Source organism: Salvelinus alpinus, chromosome 16, assembly GCF_045679555.1.
Source record: "Salvelinus alpinus chromosome 16, SLU_Salpinus.1, whole genome shotgun sequence".
Classification (NCBI taxonomy): domain Eukaryota; kingdom Metazoa; phylum Chordata; class Actinopteri; order Salmoniformes; family Salmonidae; genus Salvelinus; species Salvelinus alpinus.
The window spans coordinates 57,046,579-57,059,738 of record NC_092101.1 but is presented as its reverse complement, the minus strand read 5'-3'; the positions used below and the strand labels follow the sequence as shown (position 1 = coordinate 57,059,738).

The 13,160-nt window shown below is 47.1% G+C and overlaps 1 protein-coding gene across 1 annotated transcript in view; it reads left to right on the top strand.

Annotated features, from left to right (window-relative positions):
• Positions 1-13,160, top strand: part of traf3ip2l (TRAF3 interacting protein 2-like) — a 62,468-nt gene that overhangs the window by 42,929 nt on the left and 6,379 nt on the right. The window contains exons 7-9 of the mRNA XM_071346672.1: positions 94-162; positions 3,296-3,412; positions 11,605-11,679. Of these exons, the coding sequence (XP_071202773.1) occupies positions 94-162; positions 3,296-3,412; positions 11,605-11,679 (261 nt within the window). The remainder of the gene's footprint in view (positions 1-93; positions 163-3,295; positions 3,413-11,604; positions 11,680-13,160) is intronic.

The window sequence follows — 13,160 nt, the reverse complement described above, 5'->3', positions numbered from 1 at the left end:
CTCAACTACCACTCGGCTACCTGCCGTAGTAATCCTGCTCTCTGAAATACTGCACCCCACTAGTCAGCTGTATATCCTCTTGTGGTGTTTCAGATCGATATGTTTGAGCAGCAGTTCCGGAGCATCAGTAAGATCGACTTCATGGAGCGGTACCTCAGCGAGGTAAAGGACCCACCTGTCATTCCATCTCACCATCTCTTCTTGTTAACTTCATGATAGTTGGGCTCGACATTCCTGTTCACGGCTGGTACATTTAAAGGACGATTCTAAAGTTCAACATTATAAGGCTCTGGTCAAAGGTATTGCTCTATGTTGGGAATAGGGTTAGGGAATAGGGTTAGGGAATAGGGTTAGAGAATAGGGTTAGGGAATAGGGTTAGGGAATAGGGTTAGAGAATAGGGTGCTCTATGTTGGGAATAGGGTTAGGGGTTAGGGAATAGGGATAGAGAATAGGGATAGAGAATAGGGTTAGAGAATAGGGTGCTCTATGTTGGGAATAGGGTTAGGGAATAGGGTGCTCTATGTTGGGAATAGGGTTAGGGAATAGGGTGCCCTATGTTGGGAATAGGGTTAGGGAATAGGGTGCTCTATGTTGCGAATAGGGTTAGAGAATAGGGTTAGGGAATAGGGTGCCCTGGGCCCATACGGCTCCTGAGTGGCGCAGCGGTCTAAGGCACTGCATCTCAGTACTAGAAGCAACACTACAGACCCTGGTTTGATTCCAGGCTGTATCACAACCGGCCGTGATTGGGAGTCCCATAGGGCGGCGCACAATTGGCCGTGGTCGTCCGGGTTAGGGTTTGGCCGGGGTAGGCCGTCATTGTAAATAAGAATGAGTTATTTACTGACTTGCCTAGTTAAAGGTTAATAAAGGTTACATAACATTTAAAGATGATAATGCACTATGTAGGGAATAGGGTGACATGCTATGACCAAAACCCATCAATGGCAATAGTGAAGTTAGTAACAGGCAGTGTAGGAGACAGACAGGTTAGTAACAGGCCAGTGTAAGAGACAGACAGACAGACAGACAGGTTAGTAACAGGCCAGTGTAAGAGACAGACAGACAGGTTAGTAACAGGCCAGTGTAAGAGACAGACAGACAGGTTAGTAACAGGCCAGTGTAAGAGACAGACAGACAGACATGTTAGTAACAGGCCAGTGTAAGAGACAGACAGACAGACATGTTAGTAACAGGCCAGTGTAAGAGACAGACAGGTTAGTAACAGGCCAGTGTAAGAGACAGACAGACAGACAGACAGGTTAGTAACAGGCCAGTGTAAGAGACAGACAGACAGACTAACAGGTTAGTAACAGGCCAGTGTAACAGACAGACAGACAGACAGACAGACAGACAGACAGACAGACAGACAGACAGACAGACAGACAGACAGACAGACAGACAGACAGACAGACAGGTTAGTAACAGGCCAGTGTAAGAGACAGACAGACAGGTTAGTAACAGGCCAGTGTAAGAGACAGACAGACAGACAGACAGACATACAGGTTAGTAACAGGCCAGTGTAAGAGACAGACAGACAGACATGTTAGTAACAGGCCAGTGTAAGAGAAAGACAGACAGGTTAGTAACAGGCCAGTGTAAGAGAAAGACAGACAGGTTAGTAACAGGCCAGTGTAAGAGACAGACAGACAGGTTAGTAACAGGCCAGTGTAAGAGACAGACGGACAGGTTAGTAACAGGCCAGTGTAAGAGACAGACAGACAGACAGGTTAGTAACAGGCCAGTGTAAGAGACAGACAGACAGACTAACAGGTTAGTAACAGGCCAGTGTAAGAGACAGACAGACAGACTAACAGGTTAGTAACAGGCCAGTGTAAGAGACAGACAGACAGACATGTTAGTAACAGGCCAGTGTAAGAGACAGACAGGTTAGTAACAGGCCAGTGTAAGAGACAGACAGACAGACAGGTTAGTAACAGGCCAGTGTAAGAGACAGACAGACAGACAGGTTAGTAACAGGCCAGTGTAAGAGACAGACAGACAGACAGACAGACAGACAGACAGACAGGTTAGTAACAGGCCAGTGTAAGAGACAGACAGACAGACAGACAGACAGACAGACAGACAGACAGACAGACAGACAGACAGACAGACAGACAGACAGACAGACAGACAGACAGGTTAGTAACAGGCCAGTGTAAGAGACAGACAGACAGACATGTTAGTAACAGGCCAGTGTAAGAGACAGACAGACAGACAGACAGACAGGTTAGTAACAGGCCAGTGTAAGAGACAGACAGACAGACATGTTAGTAACAGGCCAGTGTAAGAGAAATACAGACATGTTAGTAACAGGCCAGTGTAAGAGAAATACAGACAGGTTAGTAACAGGCCAGTGTAAGAGACAGACAGACAGGTTAGTAACAGGCCAGTGCAAGGGACAGACAGACAGGTTAGTAACAGGCCAGTGTAAGAGACAGACAGACAGACTAACAGGTTAGTAACAGGCCAGTGTAAGAGACAGACAGACATGTTAGTAACAGGCCAGTGTAAGAGACAGACAGACAGACAGGTTAGTAACAGGCCAGTGTAAGGGACAGTCAGACAGACTAACAGGTTAGTAACAGGCCAGTGTAAGAGACAGACAGACAGACAGACAGACAGACAGACAGACAGACAGACAGACAGACAGACAGACAGACAGACAGACAGACAGACAGACAGACAGACAGACAGGTTAGTAACAGGCCAGTGTAAGAGACAGACAGACAGACAGACAGACAGGTTAGTAACAGGCCAGTGTAAGAGACAGACAGACAGACATGTTAGTAACAGGCCAGTGTAAGAGACAGACAGACAGGTTAGTAACAGGCCAGTGTAAGGGACAGACATACAGGTTAGTAACAGGCCAGGGTAAGAGACAGAGAGACAGGTTAGTAACAGGCCAGTGTAAGAGACAGAGAGACAGGTTAGTAACTGGCCAGTGTAAGGGACAGACAGACAGGTTAGTAACAGGCCAGTGTAAGAGACAGAGAGACAGGTTAGTAACTGGCCAGTGTAAGGGACAGACAGACAGGTTAGTAACAGGCCAGTGTAAGAGACAGACAGACAGGTTAGTAACAGGCCAGTGTAAGAGACAGACAGACAGGTTAGTAACAGGCCAGTGTAAGAGACAGACAGACAGAGAGACAGGTTAGTAACAGGCCAGTGTAAGGGACAGTCAGACAGACAGGTTAGTAACAGGCCAGTGTAAGGACAGTCAGACAGGTTAGTAACACAGTGTAAGAGACAGTCAGACAGGTGTTAAACTCCTCCGTGCCTCATCCTTACAGAAGGAATACCTCATTATCATCATCATCAGTCCAAAGTACCATGAGACTGTGACCTCATCACCGGTCAGCTTAGAGAACGACGAGAGGATCCTCAACACAGTCTACATACACAAACAGGTACATCAACACTATCAGACCTCAACACAGTCTACATACACAAACAGGTACCTCAACACTGTCAGACCTCAACACAGTCTACATACACAAACAGGTACCTCAACACTGTCAGACCTCAACACAGTCTACATACACAAACAGATACCTCAACACTGTCAGACCTCAACACAGTCTACATACACAAACAGGTACCTCAACACTGTCAGACCTCAACACAGTCTACATACACAAACAGGTACCTCAACACTGTCAGACCTCAACACAGTCTACATACACAAACAGATACCTCAACACTGTCAGACCTCAACACAGTCTACATACACAAACAGGTACCTCAACACTGTCAGACCTCAACACAGTCTACATACACAAACAGGTACCTCAACACTGTCAGACCTCAACACAGTCTACATACACAAACAGGTACCTCAACACTGTCAGACCTCAACACAGTCTACATACACAAACAGGTACCTCAACACTGTCAGACCTCAACACAGTCTACATACACAAACAGGTACCTCAACACTGTCAGACCTCAACACAGTCTACATACACAAACAGGTACCTCAACACTGTCAGACCTCAACACAGTCTACATACACAAACAGGTACCTCAACACTGTCAGACCTCAACACAGTCTACATACACAAACAGGTACCTCAACACTGTCAGACCTCAACACAGTCTACATACACAAACAGGTACCTCAACACTGTCAGACCTCAACACAGTCTACATACACAAACAGGTACCTCAACACTGTCAGACCTCAACACAGTCTACATACACAAACAGGTACCTCAACACTGTCAGACCTCAACACAGTCTACATACACAAACAGGTACCTCAACACTGTCAGACCTCAACACAGTCTACATACACAAACAGGTACCTCAACACTGTCAGACCTCAACACAGTCTACATACACAAACAGGTACCTCAACACTGTCAGACCTCAACACAGTCTACATACACAAACAGGTACCTCAACACTGTCAGACCTCAACACAGTCTACATACACAAACAGATACCTCAACACTGTCAGACCTCAACACAGTCTACATACACAAACAGGTACCTCAACACTGTCAGACCTCAACACAGTCTACATACACAAACAGGTACCTCAACACTGTCAGACCTCAACACAGTCTACATACACAAACAGATACCTCAACACTGTCAGACCTCAACACAGTCTACATACACAAACAGGTACCTCAACACTGTCAGACCTCAACACAGTCTACATACACAAACAGGTACCTCAACACTGTCAGACCTCAACACAGTCTACATACACAAACAGGTACCTCAACACTGTCAGACCTCAACACAGTCTACATACACAAACAGGTACCTCAACACTGTCAGACCTCAACACAGTCTACATACACAAACAGGTACCTAAACACTGTCAGACCTCAACATAGTCTACATACACAAACAGGTACCTCAACACTATCAGACCTCAACACAGTCTACATACACAAACAGGTACCTCAACACTGTCAGACCTCAACACAGTCTACATACACAAACAGGTACCTCAACACTGTCAGACCTCAACACAGTCTACATACACAAACAGGTACCTCAACACTGTCAGACCTCAACACAGTCTACATACACAAACAGGTACCTCAACACTGTCAGACCTCAACACAGTCTACATACACAAACAGGTACCTCAACACTATCAGACCTCAACACAGTCTACATACACAAACAGGTACCTCAACACTGTCAGACCTCAACACAGTCTACATACACAAACAGATACCTCAACACTGTCAGACCTCAACACAGTCTACATACACAAACAGGTACCTCAACACTGTCAGACCTCAACACAGTCTACATACACAAACAGGTACCTCAACACATTCAGACCTCAAAACAGTCTACATACACAAACAGGTACCTCAAAACTGTCAGACCTCAACACAGTCTACATACACAAACAGGTACCTCAACACTGTCAGACCTCAACACAGTCTACATACACAAACAGGTACCTCAACACTGTCAGACCTCAACACAGTCTACATACACAAACAGGTACCTCAACACTGTCAGACCTCAACACAGTCTACATACACAAACAGGTACCTCAACACTGTCAGACCTCAACACAGTCTACATACACAAACAGGTACCTCAACACTGTCAGACCTCAACACAGTCTACATACACAAACAGGTACCTCAACACTGTCAGACCTCAACACAGTCTACATACACAAACAGGTACCTCAACACTGTCAGACCTCAACACAGTCTACATACACAAACAGGTACCTCAACACTGTCAGACCTCAACACAGTCTACATACACAAACAGGTACCTCAACACTGTCAGACCTCAACACAGTCTACATACACAAACAGGTACCTCAACACTGTCAGACCTCAACACAGTCTACATACAAAAACAGGTACCTCAACACTGTCAGACCTCAACACAGTCTACATACACAAACAGGTACCTCAACACTGTCAGACCTCAACACAGTCTACATACACAAACAGGTACCTCAACACTGTCAGACCTCAACACAGTCTACATACACAAACAGGTACCTCAACACTGTCAGACCTCAACACAGTCTACATACACAAACAGGTACCTCAACACTGTCAGACCTCAACACAGTCTACATACACAAACAGGTACCTCAACACTGTCAGACCTCAACACAGTCTACATACACAAACAGGTACCTCAACACTGTCAGACCTCAACACAGTCTACATACACAAACAGGTACCTCAACACTGTCAGACCTCAACACAGTCTACATACACAAACAGGTACCTCAACACTGTCAGACCTCAACACAGTCTACATACACAAACAGGTACCTCAACACTGTCAGACCTCAACACAGTCTACATACACAAACAGGTACCTCAACACTGTCAGACCTCAACACAGTCTACATACACAAACAGGTACCTCAACACTGTCAGACCTCAACACAGTCTACATACACAAACAGGTACCTCAACACTGTCAGACCTCAACACAGTCTACATACACAAACAGGTACCTCAACACTGTCAGACCTCAACACAGTCTACATACACAAACAGGTACCTCAACACTGTCAGACCTCAACACAGTCTACATACACAAACAGGTACCTCAACACTGTCAGACCTCAACACAGTCTACATACACAAACAGGTACCTCAACACTGTCAGACCTCAACACAGTCTACATACACAAACAGGTACCTCAACACTGTCAGACCTCAACACAGTCTACATACACAAACAGGTACCTCAACACTGTCAGACCTCAACACAGTCTACATACACAAACAGGTACCTCAACACTGTCAGACCTCAACACAGTCTACATACACAAACAGGTACCTCAACACTGTCAGACCTCAACACAGTCTACATACACAAACAGGTACCTCAACACTGTCAGACCTCAACACAGTCTACATACACAAACAGGTACCTCAACACTGTCAGACCTCAACACAGTCTACATACACAAACAGGTACCTCAACACTGTCAGACCTCAACACAGTCTACATACACAAACAGGTACCTCAACACTGTCAGACCTCAACACAGTCTACATACACAAACAGGTACCTCAACACTGTCAGACCTCAACACAGTCTACATACACAAACAGGTACCTCAACACTGTCAGACCTCAACACAGTCTACATACACAAACAGGTACCTCAACACTGTCAGACCTCAACACAGTCTACATACACAAACAGGTACCTCAACACTGTCAGACCTCAACACAGTCTACATACACAAACAGGTACCTCAACACTGTCAGACCTCAACACAGTCTACATACACAAACAGGTACCTCAACACTGTCAGACCTCAACACAGTCTACATACACAAACAGGTACCTCAACACTGTCAGACCTCAACACAGTCTACATACACAAACAGGTACCTCAACACTGTCAGACCTCAACACAGTCTACATACACAAACAGGTACCTCAACACTGTCAGACCTCAACACAGTCTACATACACAAACAGGTACCTCAACACTGTCAGACCTCAACACAGTCTACATACACAAACAGGTACCTCAACACTGTCAGACCTCAACACAGTCTACATACACAAACAGGTACCTCAACACTGTCAGACCTCAACACAGTCTACATACACAAACAGGTACCTCAACACTGTCAGACCTCAACACAGTCTACATACACAAACAGGTACCTCAACACTGTCAGACCTCAACACAGTCTACATACACAAACAGGTACCTCAACACTGTCAGACCTCAACACAGTCTACATACACAAACAGGTACCTCAACACTGTCAGACCTCAACACAGTCTACATACACAAACAGGTACCTCAACACTGTCAGACCTCAACACAGTCTACATACACAAACAGGTACCTCAACACTGTCAGACCTCAACACAGTCTACATACACAAACAGGTACCTCAACACTGTCAGACCTCAACACAGTCTACATACACAAACAGGTACCTCAACACTGTCAGACCTCAACACAGTCTACATACACAAACAGGTACCTCAACACTGTCAGACCTCAACACAGTCTACATACACAAACAGGTACCTCAACACTGTCAGACCTCAACACAGTCTACATACACAAACAGGTACCTCAACACTGTCAGACCTCAACACAGTCTACATACACAAACAGGTCAGAGGTGTATTCTTTAGTCGGTCACTGTTGCAAAACATTGCAGCAAAAACAGTTTACTCCAAACAGAAAAAGCTTAGCAACGGAAACTCGTTTTAATTGGACAGATTCAGGTAGGTCCCTCCCTGTTTGGTTCTGTTTGGTCCTTAGTGAATACACCCCAGGCCTTCACGTAACCTTTAAACTGAGTCTGTTGCATTTTGGCTACAATGTCTCTGTCCCCCTGTCACAAGGGGATTTATGGTTGATTTAAGATGAAATCGTCATCCCTGTCACGATAACCCTGTCACGGTCAACCCTGTTACGGTCAACCATGTTACGGTCAACCCTGTTACGGTCAACCCTGTTACGGTCAACCCTGTTACAGTCAACCCTGTTACAGTCAACCCTGTTACGGTCAACCCTGTTACAGTCAACCCTGTAACAGTCAACCATGTTACGGTCCACCCTGTTACAGTCAACCCTGTTACGATAACCCTGTTACGATAACCCTGTTACGGTCCACCCTGTTACGGTCCACCCTGTTACGGTCCACCCTGTTACAGTCAACCCTGTTACGATAACCCTGTTACAGTCAACCCTGTTACAGTCAACCCTGTTACGGTCCACCCTGTTACAGTCAACCCTGTTACGGTCCACCCTGTTACAGTCAACCCTGTTACGATAACCCTGTTACGGTCAACCCTGTCACGATAACCCTGTCACGGTCAACCCTGTTACGGTCAACCCTGTCTTGATAACCCTGTTACAGTCAACCCTGTTACAGTCCACCCTGTTACAGTCCACCCTGTTACAGTCCACCCTGTTACAGTCAACCCTGTTACGGTCCACCCTGTTACGATAACCCTGTTACGATAACCCTGGTACGGTCCACCCTGTTACAGTCCACCCTGTTACGGTCCACCCTGTTACGGTCAACCATGTTACAGTCAACCATGTTACGGTCCACCCTGTTACAGTCAACCCTGTTACGATAACCCTGTTACGGTCCACCCTGTTACAGTCCACCCTGTTACAGTCCACCCTGTTACGGTCCACCCTGTTACGGTCCACCATGTTAGTCAACCCTGTTACGGTCAACCCTGTTACGGTCAACCATGTTACGGTACACCCTGTTACGGTCCACCCTGTTACGGTCCACCCTGTTACAGTCAACCCTGTTACGATAACCCTGTCACGGTCAACCCTGTTACGGTCAACCCTGTCATGATAACCCTGTTACAGTCAACCATGTTACGGTCCACCCTGTTACAGTCCACCCTGTTACAGTCCACCCTGTTAGTCAACCCTGTTACGGTCCACCCTGTTACAGTCAACCCTGTTACGATAACCCTGGTACGGTCCACCCTGTTACGGTCAACCCTGTTACGGTCAACCCTGTTACAGTCAACCATGTTACGGTCCACCCTGTTACAGTCAACCCTGTTACGATAACCCTGTTACGGTCAACCCTGTTACAGTCCACCCTGTTACAGTCCACCCTGTTACGGTCCACCATGTTAGTCAACCCTGTTACGGTCAACCCTGTTACGGTCAACCCTGTTACGGTCAACCATGTTACGGTCCACCCTGTTACGGTCCACCCTGTTACGGTCCACCCTGTTACAGTCAACCCTGTTACGATAACCCTGTCACGGTCAACCCTGTTACGGTCAACCCTGTCATGATAACCCTGTTACAGTCAACCATGTTACGGTCCACCCTGTTACAGTCCACCCTGTTACAGTCCACCCTGTTAGTCAACCCTGTTACGGTCCACCCTGTTACAGTCAACCCTGTTACGATAACCCTGGTACGGTCCACCCTGTTACGGTCAACCCTGTTACGGTCAACCCTGTTACGGTCAACCCTGTTACAGTCAACCCTGTAACAGTCAACCCTGTTAGTCAACCCTGTTACGGTCCACCCTGTTAGTCAACCCTGTTACAGTCAACCATGTTACGGTCCACCCTGTTACAGTCAACCCTGTTACGATAACCCTGTTACGATAACCCTGTTACGATAACCCTGTTACGGTCAACCCTGTCACGGTCAACCCTGTTACGGTCCACCCTGTTAGTCAACCCTGTTACAGTCAACCCTGTTACGGTCCACCCTGTTACAGTCAACCCTGTTACGGTCCACCCTGTTACAGTCAACCCTGTTACGATAACCCTGTTACGGTCAACCCTGTCACGATAACCCTGTCACGGTCAACCCTGTTACGGTCAACCCTGTCATGATAACCCTGTTACAGTCAACCCTGTTACGGTCCACCCTGTTACAGTCCACCCTGTTACAGTCAACCCTGTTACGGTCCACCCTGTTACAGTCAACCCTGTTACGATAACCCTGGTACGGTCCACCCTGTTACAGTCCACCCTGTTACGGTCCACCCTGTTACGGTCAACCCTGTTACAGTCAACCCTGTTACGGTCCACCCTGTTACAGTCAACCCTGTTACGATAACCCTGTTACGGTCAACCCTGTTACAGTCCACCCTGTTACGGTCCACCCTGTTACGGTCCACCCTGTTACGGTCCACCCTGTTACGGTCCACCATGTTACGGTCAACCCTGTTACGGTCAACCATGTTACGGTCCACCCTGTTACGATAACCCTGTTACGGTCCACCCTGTTACGGTCCACCCTGTTACAGTCAACCCTGTTACGATAACCCTGTTACGGTCAACCCTGGGCCAGTCAACCCTGTTACGATAACCATGTTACCGTCCACCCTGTTACCGTCCACCCTGTTACCGTCCACCCTGTTACCGTCATCCCTGTTACGGTCCACCCTGTTACGGTCCACCCTGTTACCGTCCACCCTGTTACGGTCCACCCTGTTACCGTCCACCCTGTTACGGTCCACCCTGTTACGGTCCACCCTGTTACGGTCCACCCTGTTACGGTCCACCCTGTTACGGTTCACCCTGTTACCGTCCACCCTGTTACCGTCCACCCTGTTACAGTCAACCCTGGTACGGTCCACCCTGTTACCGGTCAACCCTGTTACTTTATTTGACACTTCATAGACACTTACTGTAGTCATAATTGTTTTACCTTGAGATGGGAAAACTAGTTATTTTTAATGACAGATGTTAAAATGAGGTGAATTCAAACATTTTGGTAACTCTTTACTTGACACCAAGTGTCATAACACATGACACGGTTATAACCATGTCATAACAGCTGTCTGGCATCAATGTGTGCGCAATTACAATGATAATTTAATATGGTCAATTACATTTTATTTTTTCTATAACAAACATACTGTTGACATGTAGATTTTGGTGTAGTTAAATGCTTTGCCTTGTGTGGTAGGTCTGGTGGCTTTTGACACTCTCATGTAGGTGTTATAACCAGCCATAAAATAACGCAGTATATGTCACAACAGGTGTGAATGTGCCATGACAGTGTCATTAAAACAGCTTATGACATGTTATGTCATTATGATGTGGTTGTGACCGTGTCATAACGCTGGGTCACATGTTCTGTGTGTTTGTGCTGCAGCTGCAGAATGAGTTCATTCAGAACGGCAGTAAGAACTTCCGGTTCATCCCTATCCTGTTTCCTGGGGCCAACAAGGTAAAATATATACTTCTGGCTCTCTGGCTCTGTCTCTCTGGCTCTGTCTCTGGCTCTCTGGCTCTCTCTCTCTCTGTCTCTCTCTCTCTGTCTCTCTGTCTTTCTGGCTCTGTCTCTCTGTCTTTCTGGCTCTGTCTCTCTGGCTCTCTGGCTCTGTCTCTCTCTCTCTGGCTCTCTGTCTCTCTGGCTCTCTGTCTCTCTCTCTCTGTCTCTCTCTCTCTGGCTCTCTGGCTCTGTCTCTCTCTCTCTGGCTCTCTGTCTCTCTGGCTCTGTCTCTCTGTCTCTCTCTCTGTCTCTCTGGCTCTGTCTCTCTCTCTGTCTCTCTGTCTTTCTGTCTTTCTGTCTTTCTGTCTCTCTGTCTCTCTGTCTCTCTGTCTCTCTGTCTCTCTGTCTCTGTCTCTCTGTCTCTCTGTCTTTCTGTCTTTCTGGCTCTCTGGCTCTGTCTCTCTCTCTCTGGCTCTGTCTCTCTGTCGCTCTGGCTCTGTCTCTCTGTCTCTCTGTCTCTCTGGCTCTCTGTCTCTCTGTCTCTCTGTCTCTCCGTCTCTCTGTCTCTCTGTCTCTCTGCTGCTGTAGCTGCTTTATAGTCAACACAACATTACACTGCTGTCAAATTTTAAAATCATGCCAAGTTAGCTAGCGCCAGCGACATGCCCGTGATACAGGTGCCCAGTAGGGAGCATGTTGATGGTGACATGCCCGTGATACAGGTGCCCAGTAGGGAGCATGTTGATGGTGACATGCCCGTGATACAGGTGCCCAGTAGGGAGCATGTTGATGGTGCACTGGTCGCCGGCTTATCAACTCATTGTGAATCCCAAACAGCCACGTAAAACGGTCTTGAGTGACAACAAATCTGCCCAATTAGCTGATTCGCTTTCCATACACCCATTCCTTTCGGCACACTCATTGGCCTACAGGTACCCATACTCAAGTCACCATATTGGCCTACAGGTACCCATACTCCAGTCACCATATTGGGGGACAGCTACCCATACTCCAGTCACCATACTGGCCTACAGCTACCCATACTCCAGTCACCATATTGGGCTGTAGCTACCCATACTCCAGTCACCATATTGGGCTGTATCTACCCATACTCCAGTCACCATATTGGCCTACAGCTACCCATACTCCAGTCACCATATTGGGCTGTATCTACCCATACTCCAGTCACCATATTGGGCTGTAGCTACCCTTACTCCAGTCACCATATTGGGCTACAGCTACCCATACTCCAGTCACCATATTGGGCTGCAGCTACCCATACTCCAGTCACCATATTGGGCTGTAGCTACCCATACTCCAGTCACCATATTGGGCTGTAGCTACCCATACTCCAGTCACCATATTGGCCTACAGCTACCCATACTCCAGTCACCATATTGGGCTGTAGCTACCCATACTCCAGTCACCATATTGGGCTGTAGCTACCCATACTCCAGTCACCATATTGGGCTGCAGCTACCCATACTCCAGTCACC